At 46.5% G+C, this 18,339-nt stretch overlaps 1 protein-coding gene across 3 annotated transcripts; it reads right to left on the bottom strand.

Moving 5' to 3' along the window:
• Positions 1-3,178: 3,178 nt before the first annotated feature.
• PSMB5 (proteasome 20S subunit beta 5) lies at positions 3,179-12,322 on the bottom strand. 3 transcript variants are annotated; one of them, XM_007990814.3, is made up of 3 exons: positions 12,201-12,322; positions 10,555-10,861; positions 3,179-3,693 (listed from the first exon to the last, which is right to left on the bottom strand). In XM_007990814.3, the coding sequence occupies exons 2-3, from the start codon at positions 10,748-10,750 to the stop codon at positions 3,407-3,409; spliced, it is 483 nt and encodes a 160-aa protein (XP_007989005.1). In that variant the 5' UTR covers positions 10,751-10,861; positions 12,201-12,322; the 3' UTR covers positions 3,179-3,406. The 3 variants fall into 3 exon arrangements, with proteins under 3 accessions (XP_007989005.1, XP_007989004.1, XP_007989006.1); XM_007990813.3 differs by lacking the exon at positions 12,201-12,322 and adding an exon at positions 11,774-12,091; XM_007990815.3 differs by lacking the exons at positions 3,179-3,693; positions 12,201-12,322 and adding exons at positions 4,717-4,820; positions 11,774-11,999.
• Between the last annotated feature and the right edge of the window lie 6,017 nt (positions 12,323-18,339).

Here is an 18,339-nt window from a genome sequence, read left to right as displayed (position 1 = left end):
GTTTCAAAGTCTATATCTGTTATAGCCCCGGGAGCAGGTCAGGGGAAGATCTAACAAAACAAACAAAAATAAAAGAAAATTAAAAACCTAAATGTAACCAATTAAAATTAGGTATGGTTATGTAGATTCTCTCCTAACCCAATCATCCTATCCTTGTTACTCCTGACACAAGAGAAATGCTCCCCTCAAAATTTCTGTCCACCTTTTTTTTCTACTTTATTCTCTTTTCATCCCACCTCTTGCTTCTGTCCCCTAACAGACCACATAGAATCCATGGGCCAGAATAAATCAGTTGTTTTATTTCCCCTCAGAGGATGTGACCTTCCACTCCCCAAATGGCTTTGACAGTTTTCTCATTTGCTAGCTGAGGAGGATATCAAGAGACATTGACCTTCTGGTTTTGCCTAAAGAGGAACACTCAGTAACTATTATGCTTCAGTCTTTGATTTGCATTAACTGTGCCCTTCCTCCCTCCTCCCCCACATCCTCACCTACCTTTTCACCTTCCTTCATGAACATTCTACTCACCCCGCAGTGCACTGCTACTCCCCACAGCCCTCCCTTGCCTGGTGTGCAGATACTGGAAGGCTAGCAAGAGAAAGCAAGGGGACTCCAGGAGTATTTGCTCCCTATTTAATCAGATTAGTCCCATCACCTACCCTGAGGAGCCAGATTTTGGTGTTACTGAGTTATCTGTTGAGGGAAGAGAAATTGTCAGACATCACTTAAAGAGCCCAGTCCCTTGGACGCCTGGGAACTGCCGAGAGAAATTAATCTTCCAGCTATTTAAGGCAATTTCTTTTCCATCATCCTTTGTCAAGAGGACTGCACTGGGAAATGAATCTGATGGGAGTCCCTGAACTGGTACACTCCACTCAAAAGCATCTCTCCAATCCTATGCGGCATCCATCATCCCCACACAAGCAGAGACACACAACATCGCTGCAAAGCCAATTTCACCCCAGTAACCGTCAGCAAGAAATCACAAATGCACAGGGTGGATACCACTAGCCTACAGACTTGCAGTTTTTCTCTACCTCTGTTCTACTTTATTCCCAGAAAAACCTACCACAAATTGAGCTCTTCCATTAAATGAGTCTTTTACCCAAGACCCAGGAAGGTAGATCAACAGGGATATGCCAGAACAGAACATGCATTTTCTCTTCTAACATAAGGACTCTGCCAGTGCAGAATAGGTGTTTCCGTTAAACAGTTAAACCACTGCCAAAGCAAAGTGTGAGACAGAAACAGGGCAAAGGGTTGCATTGTTTCAAGATCATCTCTTCTCTCCAGAATGAATTTTCTGCTCATGGACCAAAGCTGGGGTCTTATGCTCTCTGGGGTCATGTAAGGAAATTCCAATCTTCAATTCTCTTTCTATCCTTAAGGCTATTTCCCAGGGAAGGGGTTTTCAAATTGTGTTCCTTGAGGTTCCAAGAAGTGCCAGGGACTATGTATGTGTACAGGGCTAACAAAGGGTGTTGCAGGGAGTGACTGGATGGGGAAGCTCAGTGGTTGAGGCTCTGGACCTCTCAGCTCAACTTCAACCTCTGATTTTTTTCAGGCATTGGGATTTCTCCTAAGAGTGCTCTTTTTTTTTTTTTTTTGATCTGCAGTCCTAAGTGAGAGGAAGATGATGACTGTACCTGTGCTTCTCACGCAGCTAACCATTTCCCAACAGTCTACGAGAAGGAAGATGTAGCTTGGGTCCTGCCTATTTCTTTCTCTGTTTTTTTTTTTTTTTTGAGATGGAGCTTTGTTTTTGTTGCCCAGGCTGGAGTGCAATGGCACGATCTCGGCTTACTGCAACCTCTGCCTCCGGGTTCAAGGAATTTTTCTGCCTCAGCCTCCCAAGTAGCTGGGATTACAGGTGCCTGCCACCACGCCCAGCTAATTTTTTGTTTTTATCTGTAGTAGAGACAGGTTTCACCATGTTGGCCAGGCTGGTCTCAAACTCCTGGCCTCAAGTGATCTGCCCGCCTCAGCCTCCCAAAGTGCTGGTGCTGGGATTACAAGCCTGAGCCACTGCGCCTGGACCAGCTCTTGCCTATTTCAACCGTATAGTCTGAGTCCACACTAGCAGCTTCCTGACTCCAGGGGCTCCTGAGATACTTTTCTGCAAAAAATCTCCTTAGGCATGTCATTTGTTTTCCAAACCCCCTTCTCCGATTTCACTAATTCCCAATTTCCCTGCATTTGACAAATGCAATTAACAAGACTCGATCAGTTCCTGGCCGACAGCCCTCATCAATCAATACAAAGACTGCACAAGGCTGAGGGGGAAGGGAAGGCAGCCGCAGTACAGGGGAGGTGGGCTTACCCCTCTTCTTCTACGAATGGCCCCTCCAAACCTCAGTCTCAAAACATGACACTGGGTTGTCACCTTCACCAACCACTTTCTGCCTTCTGGCTAAATACAAGGTGCTATTGTTTGTGTCCTCCACTCCCATGTTTTAAAGGTTTCTCCCAACAACCTCCTCTATCTCCTGTCTTCTCCTTAACGGAAGGCCTTGCCATCTGCTGCCACCATAGCTTGGGAACTCCCCCTAACCCCAGTAGTGCTGGGTGTGATAAATCAGCCATCTCTGTGCTCTCAGCAGGGCCTCTTCCCCACCCACACATTCCATTGACAATTTAGTGATGCTTCCTGACCAGGAGGCTATAAACTCCCCATCACTACCCTCTCCCCTCCACACATATGCACCAGAGGACCAAAAGGACAAGGATCTCCAACCTTGTGGTTACTACTGCTTTCACAGCCGCCTCTTTGCCCTCCCCTTCCCAGGGTCCAAGCCTTCCCTTCCCAGTTGGTTTAAAAGTCAAGATTTACCCTCCTCACCCTTCTGCTCTGCAAGTAGCCTCAGCCTCCCTTCCCTCACCACAGGGTGACAGCCTTTTCCCCTGGAGCCCTGCCTGGTACAGCCCTGTGCATCTTTCCACCTCATCAACTTTTCATCTCTTTGTAAACCGAATCGAGAAGTGTCTCCCTCCTCCCTCCCTCTCTCTCCTTCTCCATTATTAGCTTCATGAGTGGGGACGTTAATGTATTCACTAGACAATGTCTTCACACCACTGTTTCCTGTAATTACAGTCACTTCCTTCCCACTGTCCTGGCTTATTTGACTGAAAAGTGCTTGGAGGAGGGACAGTGTGACAACAGACGCAACACAGGCTGAGGTTGAGTAGTGAGTAGTGTAATGTTAACATCCAAGAAAGTAAAACAAATAGTCACCTCTGCAGCAGCTCATTAATGACTGGTAACACATAGAGGTCAATGTGCCAGAACTTAAAGTATTGATACAATTGAAGGCCCTTCCACTATAAATAGGATGGGGGATGGGTCACTGTATCCATATTACCAATGACAGTCACCTCAAGAAACACAAGCAGCTGCATCCACCCTCTTTCAGGGAGTAGAGCCACTGTACTTCTCATGTAGATCAGCTACATTGTCACTGGAGACTCGAATCCAGCCATCCTCCCGCACGTGGTAGAGGTTGACTGCACCTCCTGAGTAGGCATCTCTGTAGGTGGCTTGGTAGATGGCTCGACGGGCCAGATCATAGGCCTGCTCCACTTCCAGGTCATAGGAATAGCCCCGATCCATGACCCCATACGCATACACAGAGCCAGAACCTACAGAGAAGGTGGCCCCTGAGATCCGGTTCCCTTCACTGTCCACGTAGTAGAGGCCTGGAAAGGGAGATGAGGTTAGCAGGAAAAAAAAAAAAAAGATCACCCCTTTTGATATCTAATTCCTACGCCAAGGCAGTAGTTCTTTTATTTTGAAATGGAGTTTCGCTCTTGTTGCCCAGGCTGGAGTGCAATGGTGCCATCTCGGCTCACCACAACCTCCACCTCCTGGGTTGAAGTGATTCTCCTGCCTCAGCTTTCCAGGTAGCTGGGATTACAGGTGCTCACAAACATGCCCAGCTAATTTTTGTATTTTTAGTAGATAAGGAATTTCACCATGTTGGTAAGGCTGGTCTCGAACTCCTGACCTCTGGGGATCTGCCCTCCTCAGCCTCCCAAAGTGCTGGGATTATAGGCATGAGCCACCTCGCCCGGTTAGCAGTTCTCTTAAAACCTAGAATAAAAAATAAAAAAGTAGGTCAGGCAAGGTGGCTCACACCTGTAATCCCAGCACTTTGGGAGGCCGAGGTGGGCAGATCACCTGAGGTCAAGAGTTCGAGACCAGCCTGACCAACATGAAGAAACCCCGTCTCTACTAAAAATACAAAATTTGCCAGGCATGGTGGCACATGCCTATAATCTCCCTACTTGGGAGGCTGAGGCAGGAGAATCACTTGAACCTGGGAGGCAGAGGTTGCGGTGAGCCAAGATCACGCCATTGCACTCCAGCCTGGGCAACAAGAGCGAAATTCTGTCTCAAAATAAAATAATAATAAATAAATAATATACATTAAAAAAAGAGAAACCCAGGGAAGCCAACATAAATACAAGATAGGACTTCTATGAAATCATTATTATTCTTTTAAAAGCTAGCTGGGTGTGGTGGTGCATGTCTGTGGGAGGTTGAAACAGGAGGACTGTTTGAGCTCAGGAGGTGCAGGCTGCAGTGAGCTATAGTCACACCACCACACTCCAGCTTGGGCAACAGACTGAGATGCTGTCTTCAGAAAAAAAAAAAAAACCTGAAGGAATAAAATTTAATATTAAGACTCCAGGATTCTACAGCATACCACCCCATCTCACCTTACATTATGGTAACTACCTTGCCATGTTGCCGATCCTCTCAGCACACCCACAAAGCAAGTGTATTCCAAATGACTTAGGTTTCAAGCACAGAACTTCAGACACTGTTAAAGATAACATTTAAAACATAATCCCCAGCCAGGCGCAGTGGCTCAAGCCTGTAATCCCAGCACTTTGGGAGGCCGAGGCAAGTGGGTCACCGGAGGTTGGGAGTTCAAGACAAGCCTGACCAACATGGAGAAACCTTGTCTCTACTAAAAATACAAAATTAGCCGGGTGTGGTGGCGCATGCCTGTAATCCCAGCTACTCAGGAGGCTGAGGCAGGAGAATCACTTGAACTTGGGAGGTGGAGGTTCCAGTGAGCTGAGATCGCACCATTGCACTCCAGCCTGGGCATCAAGAGTGAAACTCCGTTTCAAGAAACAAGCAAACAAAACATAATCCCCACTCGCCCACCAAAAGACCCCATAATCCCAGTCACTTGAGCCCAGGAGGTTGAGATCACAGTGAGCTGTGATTATGCCACTGCACTCCAGCCTGTGTGACAGAAAAACAAATTCTATAATCCCAGAACTCAAAGAGTTTAAAATATCTGGAGAACAAGACATACTTTACACAGGAGGATAATAAAGCCTAGAGTTCGTAATCATATTGTAAAGACCTGCACTGTCCATATGGTAGCCACTAGCCACATGGGACTAGTTGAGCATTTGAAATGAACAAGTACTACCTGCTGACATAATATTTTGGATTTATTAGGTTAAACAAAATATGTTGAAATTAATTTTTTTCTTTTTAACTTAAAAAATGTAGCTAGTATAAAATGTAAAATTACATATATGGCTCACATTATATTTCTATTGCTGGTATAGAACAGGGTTTGGCCAGGCCAACTGCCTTTATTTTTGTAATTAAAATGTTATTGGAACACAGCCACTGTTTCCATACTGTCTATGGTTGTTTTGTGCAACACCAGCAGAGTTAAGTATTTGAGACAAAGATTTAGGCCTGCAGGTCTAAAATATTTACTATTTGGCCCTTTATGAAAAAACTAGCTAACTTTTGGTACAGATGAAAATTAAGACCAAGTGTTCAATCCTAACTGCCTACTGGATTCCTCCAGCTGAATCCCTTGTCATCAAGTTCAGATTCAAACTTCCTAAACTTAGATACCAGTGGTTCTCCATTACCTACCAAACTCATCTCTCTTGTGCGCCACTAACCCACGCTTCCTCCTGTCTTCTGAAATTCTGCCAATGGCATCACTACTCTTTTTCCTATTTTAGTGGTTCTCACATCTCACCGTGCACTAGAGTCATCCAACAAAGATTTTTTCAAAAATGCATAGGACTTACCCTAGGTGTTCTTTATAATTGGTGTGGGGTGGGAAACAGGTATGGAACTTGTTTTTTAAGTCCTCCAGGTGATTCTAACGCAAGCCAGCTTGAGCACCACTGCCCTTACTGGTTTTCAGGTTCAGGTGATTCTCATGTCTACTTTACTGCTTTCTCTGGCCCCTTCTCAGCCCTACTGCCATGCTCTTGCCTAGGGGGGTCACCATCTGATTCCAACGTACCCTTCTGGCTTTTTGGCTCACTATTCCCCTTCACCCACTTAGTTCCAATTAAACTGGACTTTCAGTTACTCCTCAAAAGCTTCATGCTTCTTTCCTCCCTTTCTTTGTTATGTTCCCTTTCCCTTTTTCACGTCCAGGACAACTACCACCAATCCATGAAGTCTTCCCTAATTCCTCCCATCATAAGTAATCTCTTCCTCCTCAAAACTCCTTCAGCATTTGACTGGTTCTTTTTATTGATTGACTGACTGATTTTTGAGGCAAAATTTCGCTCGTTTCCTTCCCAAGCTGGAGTGCAATGGCACGATCTCAGCTTACTGCGACCTCTGCCTCCCAGGTTCAAGTGGCTGTCCTGCCTCAGCCTCCTGAGGATCTGGGATTACAGGCATGCCCCTCCAGGGTGCAAGAGATTATCCTGCCTCATCTCCCTGAGTAGCTGGGTTTACAGGCATGTGCCACCACAATTTTGTATTTTTAGTAGAGACAGGGTTCCACCATGTTGGTCAGGCTGGTCTCGAACTCCTGACCTCAGGTGGTCTCGGTCTCCCAAAGTGAACCACCGCGCCCAGCCAACTGGTTCTTTTAAAAATGGTATTTATCAGGCCGGGCGCGGTGGCTCACGCTTGTAATCCCAGTACTTTGGGAGGCTGAGGCAGGTGGATCACGGGGTCAGGAAATTGACACCATCCTGGCTAACACGGTGAAACCCCGTCTCTACTAAAAATACAAAAAATTAGCCAGGCATGGTGGTAGGTGCCTGTAGTTCCAGCTACGCAGGAGGCTAAGGCAGGAGAATGGCGTGAACCCGGAAGGCCAAGCTTGCAGTGAGCAGAGATCATGCCACTGCACTCCAGCCTGGGTGACAGAGCGAGACTCCGTCTCAAAAAAAAAATATTTATCTTATTCAGCCTTGGGTTAAGTACAGTCGTCCTTTTGTACATGAAGGGGATTCGTCCCAAGACCCCTGCATATACCAAAATCCATGCACACTCAAGTCCCAAAGTTGGCACTGCAGAACCTGCATATACGAAAAGTTGGCCGGCTGTGGTGGCTCACGCCTATAATCCCAGCACTTTGGGAGGCTGAGTCAGGTGGTCACCTGAGGTCAGGAGTTTAAGACCAGCCTGGCCAACATGGTGAAACCCTGTCTCTACTAAAAACATAAAAGTTAGCTGGCAGGGTGGTGGGTACCTGTAATCCCAGCTACTCAGGAGGCTGAGGCAGGAGAATCACTTGAACCCAGGAGGCGGAGGTTGCAGTGAGCTGAGATCGCGCCATTGCACTCCAGCCTGGGTGACAAGAGCAAAACTCCACCCTCAAAATAAATAAATAAATAAATAAATAAATAGACCCTCTGTATATTCGGGTTTCAAATTCTGGGAATGCGTATTTTCAATCAGAATTGGGTTGAAAAGTATCTGCGTATAAGTGGACCTGAGTGATTCAAATCCATGTTGCTCAAGGGCCAACTGTAATATGAGGCAAGGCGCTGACTCACAATGAATGGGACGGGGTAGTCAGGAAGGCCTCTTGAAGGTACTATTTAAATGATGCTCAGTCTCCCTGGATTTTCCTTGCTACCCAGTCCCTGTACTCTCTTACACTGTTTCCATCACCTAGAACAAATCTACCAGTTAAGAGTTCACAGCAGCAATTCCAAAATGCTTCCCTGGATCATGTAAAATGTATGGAACTGTCTTTTCCCACCTTTCAGAGAATAGTGTCTCAATTTCCAAAGTAACAAACTGAGCTCCTCTCTCACATCCAGTTTTTAGTTTCCTTTCATCCTCCATTGGGTAGTGAGCAGATACTGCCTACATCCCTTTCTACTCTCATTTGAAAGCAAGTGAAAAAGTGGCAGGTATCCTATAATTGTTCTACAAGGTAACTAGGTATTTAGTAAACAGGTAAATTAATGAAGCAAAAACAAAAGGAGGAAATAATTATTTTTAAGCATATGGAAGGGGAAAGTAGAAAGTGACTAGCTATACTCCAACTTTACTAAAGGGACGATTCAAAACTGGCTGATGAGGAAATGACATCAAATACAGAGTCGAACTTTCTGGCAAGTTTCTTAAATGCTGGAAAGGAAAAACAGGCTAAGGAACTTATTTTCAGAGATGATAGAACAGGACCTAGCACGATTGTTAAGGGTGATTATAACCAGCAAAGAAATAAAAGAAATGAGCCCAGGACTGGGCGCAATGGCTCACCCCTGTAATCTCAACACTTTGGCAGGCTGAGGTGGGCAGATCACCTGAGGTCAGGAGTTCAAGACCAGCCTGGCCAGCATGGTGAAACCCTGTCTCTACTAAAAATACAAAAATTAGATGGGCATGGTGGCACATGCCTGTATTCTCAGCTACATGGGAGGTTGAGGCAGGAGAATCACTTGAACCTGGGAGGCGGAGAGTGCAGTGAGCTGAGATTGCGCCACTGCACTCCAGTCGGGGCGACAAGAGTGAGACTCTATACCCACCCCCCCAAAAAAAGAGAGGAGCCCAAAAGCCTCCTTCTAGGCCAAAGACTCTCTAAAGGAAAAAGGAGAAGAGGCCAGGTGCAGTGGCTCACGCCTTTAATCCTAGCACTTTGAGAAGCTGAGGCAGGCGAATGACCTGAGGTCAGGATTTTGAGACCAGCCTGGCCAACATGGTGAAACCCCATCTCTACTAAAAATACAAAATTAGCTGGGCATGGTGGCAGGCGCTTGTAATCCCAGGTACTTGGGAGGCTGCAGCAGGAGAATCGTTTGAATCCAGGAGGCAGAGGTTGCAGTGAGCCGAGACAATGCCATTGCACTCCAGACTAGGCGACAAGAGCAAAACTTCGTCTCAAAAAAAAAAAAAAGAAAAAAAGAAAAGAAAAAAACAGAAGAGAAATGACTAACTTTTGAGGGACAACCATATATTAGAGTCTAATACAGTAGCCACAAGCCACACATGGCCAATGAACACTTGAAATAGCACTACTGCTACATGTAGGATTCAACAAATTCTTGTTTATTTATTTATTTATTTTTTGGAGACAGAGTCTCACTTTATTGCCCAGGCTGGAGTGCAGTGGCGTGATCTCTGCTCACTGCAACATCCACCTCCTGGGTTCAAGCGATTCTCGTGCCTCAGCCTCCTGAGTAGCTGGGATTAGAGGCGCCTGCCACCACGCCGGGCTAATTTTTGTATTTTTAGTAGAGACAGGGTTTCGCCATGTTGGCCAGGCTGGTCTTGAATTCCTGACCTCAGGTGATCCACCTGCCTCGGCCTCCTAAAATGCTGGGATTACAAGTATGACCCACCACGCCTGGCCTCTGGGTCTTATTTTATAGGAGAGAGAACAGATGGAAAATTATTAGCCAGACACTATACTAGTAGGTTTACATTTGTTACCTCACTTAACCAATATAACAGATGATAAAACAGAGGCTGAGAAAATATGCATGCCCACTGTCACACAGGTAGTCAATGACACAGCTGATTTAACTCCATCCCTTTTCCTATACTACAGTGCCTTCCTTGAAAAAGACAAGGAACAGGCTGGGTGCGGTGGCTTATACCTGTAATCCCAGCACTTTGGGAGGCCAAGGCCAAGGTCAGTGGATCATGTGCATTGGATACCAGCTTGGCAAACATGGTGAAATCCCGTCTCTACTAAAAACACAAAAATAAGGCCGGGCACAGTGACTCATGACTGTAATCCCAGTCCTTTGGGAAGCCGAGGAGGGTGGATCACCTGAGGTCAGAAGTTCGAGACCAGCCTGACCAAGATGGCAAACCCCCATCTCTACTAAAAATACAAAAATCAGCCAGGTGTGGTGGTGCATGCCTATAATCCCAGCTACTTCGGGGGCAGGGGCAGGAGAATCGCCTGAATCCCGGAGGTGGAGGTTGAAATAAGCCAAGATTGCACCATTGCACTCCAGCCTAGGTGACAAGAGCGAAACTCCGTCTCAAAAAAAAACAAAAACAAAAACTAACCAAGTATGGTGGCGGGCGCCTGTAATCCCAGCTACACGGGAAGCTGAGGCATAAGAATCGCTTAAACCTGGGGGCGGAGGCTGCAGTGAACTAAGATCATGCCACTGCACTCCAGCCTGAGTGACAGAATGAGACAGTCTTAAAAAAAAAAAAAAGGAGAGAGAAAGAAGGGCTAAGGACCTAATTACACTTCCTCAGCATTGACACCAAACCCTTTAATTCATCTGTCCATAGAACTCCTCCTCTCTGTAGTGTCAGCCCAAGGATAATGTGGTTGCAGCTTAACTCACCAGGGCCTCTCTTATCCCAGCCACAGATCATGGTGCCCATGGACAGCCCCATGCCTTTGTACTGATACACCATGTTGGCAAGCAGTTTGGAGGCAGCTGCTACAGAGATGCGTTCCTTATTTCGAAGCTCATAGATCCGACATTGCCGCGCCAACAGCCGTTCCCAGAAGCTGCAATCCGCTGCGCCCCCAGCCATGGTGCCTAGCAGGTATGGGTTGATCTCTATCACCTTCTTCACCGTCTGGGAGGCAATGTAAGCACCCGCTGTAGCCCTGGAGTCAGCTGCAACTATGACTCCATGGCGGAACTGTAAAGATCAGAGGAAAACACAAAACAGGCCACATAAGACCACAAAAACACTCCTACCATACTTCTTTTTGCATCAATCCAAACTCAGCACATCTCTTTCTCCATCCTTTTATACTTCACAGTATACTTCTCTACTTCCCCATATATTAATGTCACCTGAGCTTCACATCTCAATCCCTTTACATGGATATAACTCATATTAAATTCATTTTATAAGATGGGCGTGGTGGCTCACTCCTGTAACCTTGGCATTTTGGGAGGCCAAGGCGGGAGGATCGCTTGAGGCCAGGTGCTGGAGACCAGCCTGGGCAACACAGGGAGATCCATCTCTACAAAAAGTAAAAAACTTAGCCTGTCGTGGTGGTGTGTGCCTACAGTCTCAGCTACTCTGGAGGCTGAGGCGCTGGCGCCATTGCACTCCAGCCTGAGCGACAGGGCGAAGCCCTGTCTCAAAAACAACAAAAAAAATCATTTTATAGATGAGGAATCCAGCTTCCCCTTTATGCCAGTTTCGGTTACCCTTGCCTTGAGGGGCCGCCCAGTTTCCAAAACTTTGGTAAACGGTTACAAAAGCCTTCCCTCGGCCAAGGTTCATTGTTGTTGCGGCCTTTCCCCTTTCCCAGCTAGAAGATCCTGAACAGCAGCAACCTGGGGTCGCCTAGGAATCAACCCAAGAGGCCTCGGCTTCCTTCCCCGACTTACCCCCGGCCCCACCGCCACCCTCTCCAACCAGAGCAAAGACAGGGGTCTCCTGGGTCAATGAGACAGCAAAACTGCTGCGGTCCGAACGAGAGGACCGCGCCTCCGCCTGGGTTGGTGGCCAAGGCCACTGCAAACTCCGGTCAGGCTGGGAGGCCAGGCAAGTCGCGGGCGTTCAATAATCAGCCTGGCAAGGGGGCTGGCTCCGCACCTTGAAGGCCAGGGTGGTTGTTCCATGAAGCATTTCGATCCCTGGCTCCTCTGGGACACCCCAGCCGGGCGCGGCCAGGCTCAGCCCATCACTGGGACTCCCTGGACCTAGATCTAGCAGATCTGCACGACCCCCGAGTCCGAAAAACCCGCGCTGGTTCACCGGTAGCGGTCTCTCCAACACGCTGGCAAGCGCCATGTCTAGTGTGGGCAGAAAGAACTAACTCTGAGAACGCCTAGCAAAGATAGGTCGGGCAACGCCTCGCCGTCACAGCTTCACTTCCTATTAAATCTATTCCCGAAAGGAGCCATTTTGACTGCTGGCAACCACGCCTCCAAAAAGAAAAGCCAGATGGGAAAGACCATTTTCACGAAGGGGGTTGGGGAAATAGATGGCTTCACTAATCTTAAATTGTTAAAGGACGTACCTGCCATCTTGGCGTTGGTTATGCAAGTAGTCCGAGATCAGAGTAACCTCAAATTCACAGGAAGTGTCTGAAAACGACCATGTTGCGTGAGGGAAGTGAGGTCGGCCATCTTTGAGAAGGGCGTGACTGGTTGAAAATCGGTTCTGAACCCTTAGCGGTGAGTCCTCCCACTCCAGCCCGGTGTCCAAGCAACAGGTTACATCGCTGCTGCTTCAGCACCTTGTTAACGCCCCTGAGGTTGCCATCTTGTTTAAGGGCACCCTCTAAAACTGGATAAAAGAATCCATTCTGAGGCCATTTCCCTATATTAGTTAAACCACAGTAATTAGTGGTAAAAAACGCAGCAAAATAAAGTGCTATACCTCCTGTTGTCAGTCGCCATACAGCAACCCTTCTTTAACAGTAACCGGTTTTTAATATCCAATATTCCTTCTCTTGACTCCTACCGTCTGGTGGAAATTCGAATAAGTAATGAATTGCCTAAAAGGCAGATGGAAGAAGAAAAAGCAAAGGGTCCAGTTAATCCACAAACTAGATTCTCAAGTCAGACTTGAATAAGTGCCAGTAGTAATTTACCATCTCAGAGCCTGGAGGACGGTTGAGACTGCATAAATATGTACCAAGAGATTCTCTAACTTCAACTTGCTAAGATGATGCCCTTTATTCAGGAACGTACTATATTTCATTGCCTCTTCCTCCCTCCACCCACCTTCATTTTTCAAATCTTTTGGGAACTATAACAAACCAGGAAGTGTGCATATGTATGAAATGTTGCCTCCTGCTTTATGGTTCTATGAAGTCAGTGTCTGGCCTTCCTTGTTGGATTCTAGCAGCAACATCTATCAACATCGAAATTTCACTTTCTTCTGATGCCCAATTCAGCCCCATCTTTCCCCCAGCAGACTCTGCATTTTTTTTTTCTTTTTCTTTTTCTTTTTTTTTCTTTTGAGATGGAGGCTTGCTCTGTCACCCAGGCTGGAGCACAGTGACAAGATCTCTGCTCACTGCAACCTCTGCTTCCCAGGTTCAAGTGATTCTCCTGCCTCGGCCTCCTGAATAGCTGGGATTACAGGCGCCCGCCACCATGTCCAGCTAATTGTGTGTGTGTGTGTGTGTGTATTTTTAGTACAGACGAGGTTTCACCACGTTGGCCAGGCTGGTCTCGAACTCCTGACCCCAGGAAATCCACCCACCTCAGCCTCCCAAAGTGCTGGCATTACAGGCGTGAGCCACTGCGCCCAGCCATATGCTGTATTTTGTTTGTTTGTGTTTGAGACAAAGTCTCGCTCTTGTCCCCCAGGCTGGAGTGCAAGGGCGTGATCTCGGGTCACTGCAACTTCCACCTCCCGGGTTCAAGCGATTCTCTTGCCTCAGCGTCCTGAGTAGCTGGGATTACAGATGCCTGCCACGACTCCTGGCTAATTTTTTTTTTTTTTTTTTTTTTTTTTTTTTTGAGACAGGTTTTGCTCTGTCGCCCAGGCTGGAGTGCAGTGGTGCCATCTCAGCTCACTGCAAGCTCCGCCTCCCGGGTTCCCGCCATTCTCCTGCCTCAGCCTCCCGAGTAGCTGGGACTACAGGCGCCCGCCACCACGCCCAGCTAATTTTCTTTTTCTTTTTTTTTGTATTTTTAGTAGAAATGAGTTTCACCTTGTTAGCCAGGATGCTCTCCATCTCCTGACCTCGTGATCCGCCCACCTCGGCCTCCCAAAGTGCTGGGATTACAGGCGTGAGCCACCACCCCGACCTTACTCCTGGCTAATTTTTGTGTTTTTAGTAGAGATGGGGTTTCACCATGACCTCAGGTGATCCGCCTGCCTCAGCCTCCCAAAGTGCTGGGATTACAGGTGTGAGCCACTGCACTCGGCCTATGCTATATTTTTAATGCTGAAATTGGCAACCCTTTCCAAGCCCAATCATCAGAATGCAATTAAGCAGATCTTTGTGTTTCACACTTGGATAGTGTGGAAAATGCAGTGTGTCTGTTTACTGGGCATATATTATTTTGCAGTCACTCCTGCAGTGCAACTAGTCCTTCTGGCTTCTTCCAGTGGTTTTTCACTCTGCCACTGATAGCATGTGTACCTCTCTTAAGGCCCTTTCACATTTTACCTGGTTAGAAATTACATTTATCTCCTACTGGATTGTGAGCTTTTAAATACAAGTATTTACTATTCATTTCTGTACCCACTGTATGCTTAATACATATTTGCCAAATGAACATGGGAAAGAATGACAGCAATGATCTTCTAGTCACAAAGGTTTGAAGCCCTTGCTCATCTTTGACAACTTTTTTCTTTCCTTCACATCCAGTTAGTTGCCTGCTCCTGTTGATTATTTGCACTTCAGTGTTTCTCACATTCTTTTTCATTATAACTGATACCACCTTTGGCTTCTCATGTCCTCATTCCGGAATTGCTGAAATATTCTCCTAACTGATTTTTTTCTTTTTTTTCTCTTTCTTTCTCTTTCTTTCTTTCTTTCTTTCTTCCTTCCTTCCTTCCTTCCTTCCTTCCTTCCTTCCTTCCTTCCTTCCTTCCTTCCTTCCTTTCTTCCTTTCTTCCTTTCTTTTCTTTCCTTTCTTTTCTAGATGGAGTCTTACTCTGTCGCCCAGGCTGGAGTACAGTGGCACAATCTTGGCTCACTGCAACCTCTATCTCCCGGATTCAAGTGATTCTCCTGCCTTAGCCTCCCAAGTAGCTGGAACTACAGGAGTGTGCCACCATGGCTGGATAATTTTTTTATTTTTTTATTTTTTTATTTTAAGTAGAGATGGGGTTTTGCCATGTTGACCAGGCTAGTCTTGAACTGCTGACCTCAGATGATCTGCCCACCTCAGTCTTCCATAGTGCTGGGATTACAGGTGTGAGCCACCGTGCCTGGCCGCCTCCTAACTGATTTGTGGATCTAAATTGTCACTCTCTAATTCATTCTGCACAGCATCAGATTTGTTTTCCTAAAACACCGTTTTTTTTTTTTTTTTTTTTGAAATAGAGTTTTGCTCTTGTCACCCAGGCTGGAGTACAGTGGCGTGATCTTAGCTCACTACAACCTCTGCTTCCCAGGTTCAAGCGATTCTCCTGCCTCAGCCTCCTAAGTAGCTGGGATTACAGGCGCTTGCCATCATGCCCAGTTATTTTTTTTTTCTTTTTGTATTTTTAGTAGATATGGGATTTTGCCATGTTGGGCAGGCTGGCCTTGAACTCCTGACCTCAGGTGATCTGCCTGCTATGGCCTCCCAAAGTGCTGGGATTACAGGCGTGAGCCACCACACCAGGCCTAAAACACCATCTTGATCTTAACACTCACCTGCTTAAAAATGTTCTGTGGGCCAGGCGTGGTGGGTCATGCCTGCAATCCCAGCACTATGGGAGGCCAAGGTGGGCGGATCACGAGGTCAGGAGATCGAGATCATCCTGGCTAACATTTTGTCTCTACTAAAAGTATTTTGTATTTTGTCTCTACTAAAAATACAAAAAATTAGGCGCAGTGGCACACGCTTATAGTTCCAGCTACTCTGGAGGCTGAGGCAGGAGAATTGCTTGAACCCGGGAGGCGGAGCTTGCAGTGAGCAGAGATCTCACCACTGCACTCCAGCCTGGGCGACAGAGCGAGACTCCATCTCAAAAAAAAAAAAAAAAAATTGGTTCTGTGAATTCAGGCTCCTCAGCATAGCAATCAAGGCCTTCCATAATCCATTCCCAACCTACCTCACATGCGTTCTCTGCTCCAGGGTCCCTATTCCTGGGGACTTCGTTAAGGAGAAGTACAAATGATAAGTGCTGTGGTTCAGAGGTGGGTGAGGGAGTCAATATAGATTGAAAAGAGGCTGTGGATCCAGGATGGCTTTGTCAAGGTCTGGATTCATTTTTCTAAATCTGACTTGGTCCGCTCACAGCCTCTCCTTTCTCAGCCCATACCTGGGAAGGAATTTCACAACAGGTGACACTTAAGCCAGATTGTGGAATAGGATTCAAATCGGTGAAAGGGAGGTGGGAGATGTGTTAGGAATAGAGAGAAAAGAGCCTGTGATAGATAGATTTAGATTGGACCATAGTGGGTCTTACATGCCAGCTTGGGATAGAAGAGAAAATCAAATCAGCAAGATTTGATTTTATCTTATAACTCTCCAAGTTTTCCTAGCAGAGAAAACACAGGATTTGAGTAATACTTTAGGAAAACATGTCCATGTAGAGGGTAAGATTACAATGGGAGAGTGGTGAATGCTCAATTAGGAGGTCATTCAACTGTTCAGACCTGACTTGATAATGGCTTGACCTAGGGAGGTGGCAATCCATCTACAAAAAGTCTAAGACTTAGCCTTTAGAAAGAAGATATATTCTAGGCTGGGCTCAGTGGCTCACACCTGTAATCGCAATACTTTGGGAGGCCAAGGTGGGTGGATCACCTCAGGTCAGGAGTTCAAGACCAGCCTGGCCAAGATGGCGAAATCCTGTCTCTACTAAAAGTACAAAAATTACCTGGGTGTGGTGGTGGGTGCCTGTAATCCCAGCTACTTGGGAGGCTGAGGCAGGAGAATCACTTGAGCCTGGGAGGCAGAGGTTGGGTGAGCCAAGATCACACCATTGCACTCCAGTCTGGGTGACAAGAGTGAAACTCCATCTCAAAAAGAAAGAATTAAAGAAGATATATTCTTACCTTTCAGCAAGATTTCCTGGTGGTCCTACGCCAATGAGAAGAGAAAGACTGGTTGGACCTTAGCATGCCCTTTGGGTTTCTCCAACTTTCCCATGGCCATGTTTACACCTTTCCTTAGTACTGAGGCTCCAGAAAGCTATGATGCCACAGCGCCACCATCATTATGTCTGGAGGGTCCAGACTCTTTCCTTTGTGTGTGGGTCTGTTTCTTCAAATAAATCCATTTCCACAGCACCACCTTGAGCTGCAACGTTTAGTAAAACATAAGTATGGCACATGTTGCTGGAGTAGTTGCAGCTTGTCACTCTGCCCCAATTAACTGGATTTTTTTTTTTTTTTTTTTTTTTGAGACAGGATCTTACTTTGTTGCCCAGTCTAGAGTGCATGGAGTGCAGTGGCACGATCTCAGCTCACTGCAGCCTCACTCAGTGAGTGCTCAAGTGATCCTCTCACCTCAGCCTTCCACGTAGCTGGGACTACAGACACACACAACCACACCCGGCTAATTTTTTGTATTTTTTGTAGAGGTGAGGTTTCACCATGTTGCCCAGGCTGATCTCGAACTCCTGGGCTCAAGTGATTCACCCGCCTTGGCTTCCCAACATGCTGAGATTACAGGCGTAAGCCAACATACCTGGCCTTGACTTCAACCTTCTGAAGGGTCAGCTGTCAGGGTCCACCAACCCCACTCCTATAACACCCCTGGTTGGTCTAAGACTTACAGACTCAGCATTATGGAGTTAAGATCAGTTGTTTCTCCTACCTTGGAATTACAAGCCTCTCTGTTGCCATTGTGAACTATTAGGCAGAAGGGGGAGCAGGAGCTAGAAAGCCACTAGATCCTTTGGACTTCAATACAAGTCAAAGACGTACTGCCAAAGAACTGTCAGGAATGCCATCTCTGTATACAGAGAGAAGGACATATTTATCTCCAAAACAAGGAAGAAAGAGACCTTCAGGTTCTAGTTTCCTTCATTCCTCAGCAATCTGCCTCTGTGGAAAATATTTCAGCCTCTTTCTCCTTCCCACTGTTAAAAAGTTCTCTTGCTCTTTTTTCTCTTGTCTTTGCTTTAGTCCACTTTTAATTAATTAATTACTTTACTTATTTCTTTATTTTTGAAACGGAATTTTGCTCTTGTTGCCCAGGCTGGAGTGCAATGGCAGCTCACTGCAACCTCCACCTCCTGGGTTCAAGCGATTCTCCTGCCTCAGCCTCCCAAGTAGCTGGGATTACAGGCATCCACCACCACACCTGGCTACTTTTTTTTTTGTATTTTCAGTAGAGATGGGGGTTTCACCATGGTGGCCAGGCTGGTCTCGAACTCCTGAACTCAGGTGATCTGCCCTCCTCTGCCTCCTAAAGTGCTGGTATTACAGGCATGAGCCACTATGCTCGGCCTTTTAAATTTAATTTTATTTATTTTCCTTTCTTTATTTTTTATTGAGACAGGGTGTCAGTGTTGCCCAGGCAGGAGTGCAATGG

Source organism: Chlorocebus sabaeus, chromosome 29 (assembly GCF_047675955.1).
Source record: "Chlorocebus sabaeus isolate Y175 chromosome 29, mChlSab1.0.hap1, whole genome shotgun sequence".
NCBI lineage: Eukaryota > Metazoa > Chordata > Mammalia > Primates > Cercopithecidae > Chlorocebus > Chlorocebus sabaeus.
The sequence above is the reverse complement of the archived record's forward strand: the minus strand, read 5'-3'. Positions and strand labels throughout refer to the sequence as shown.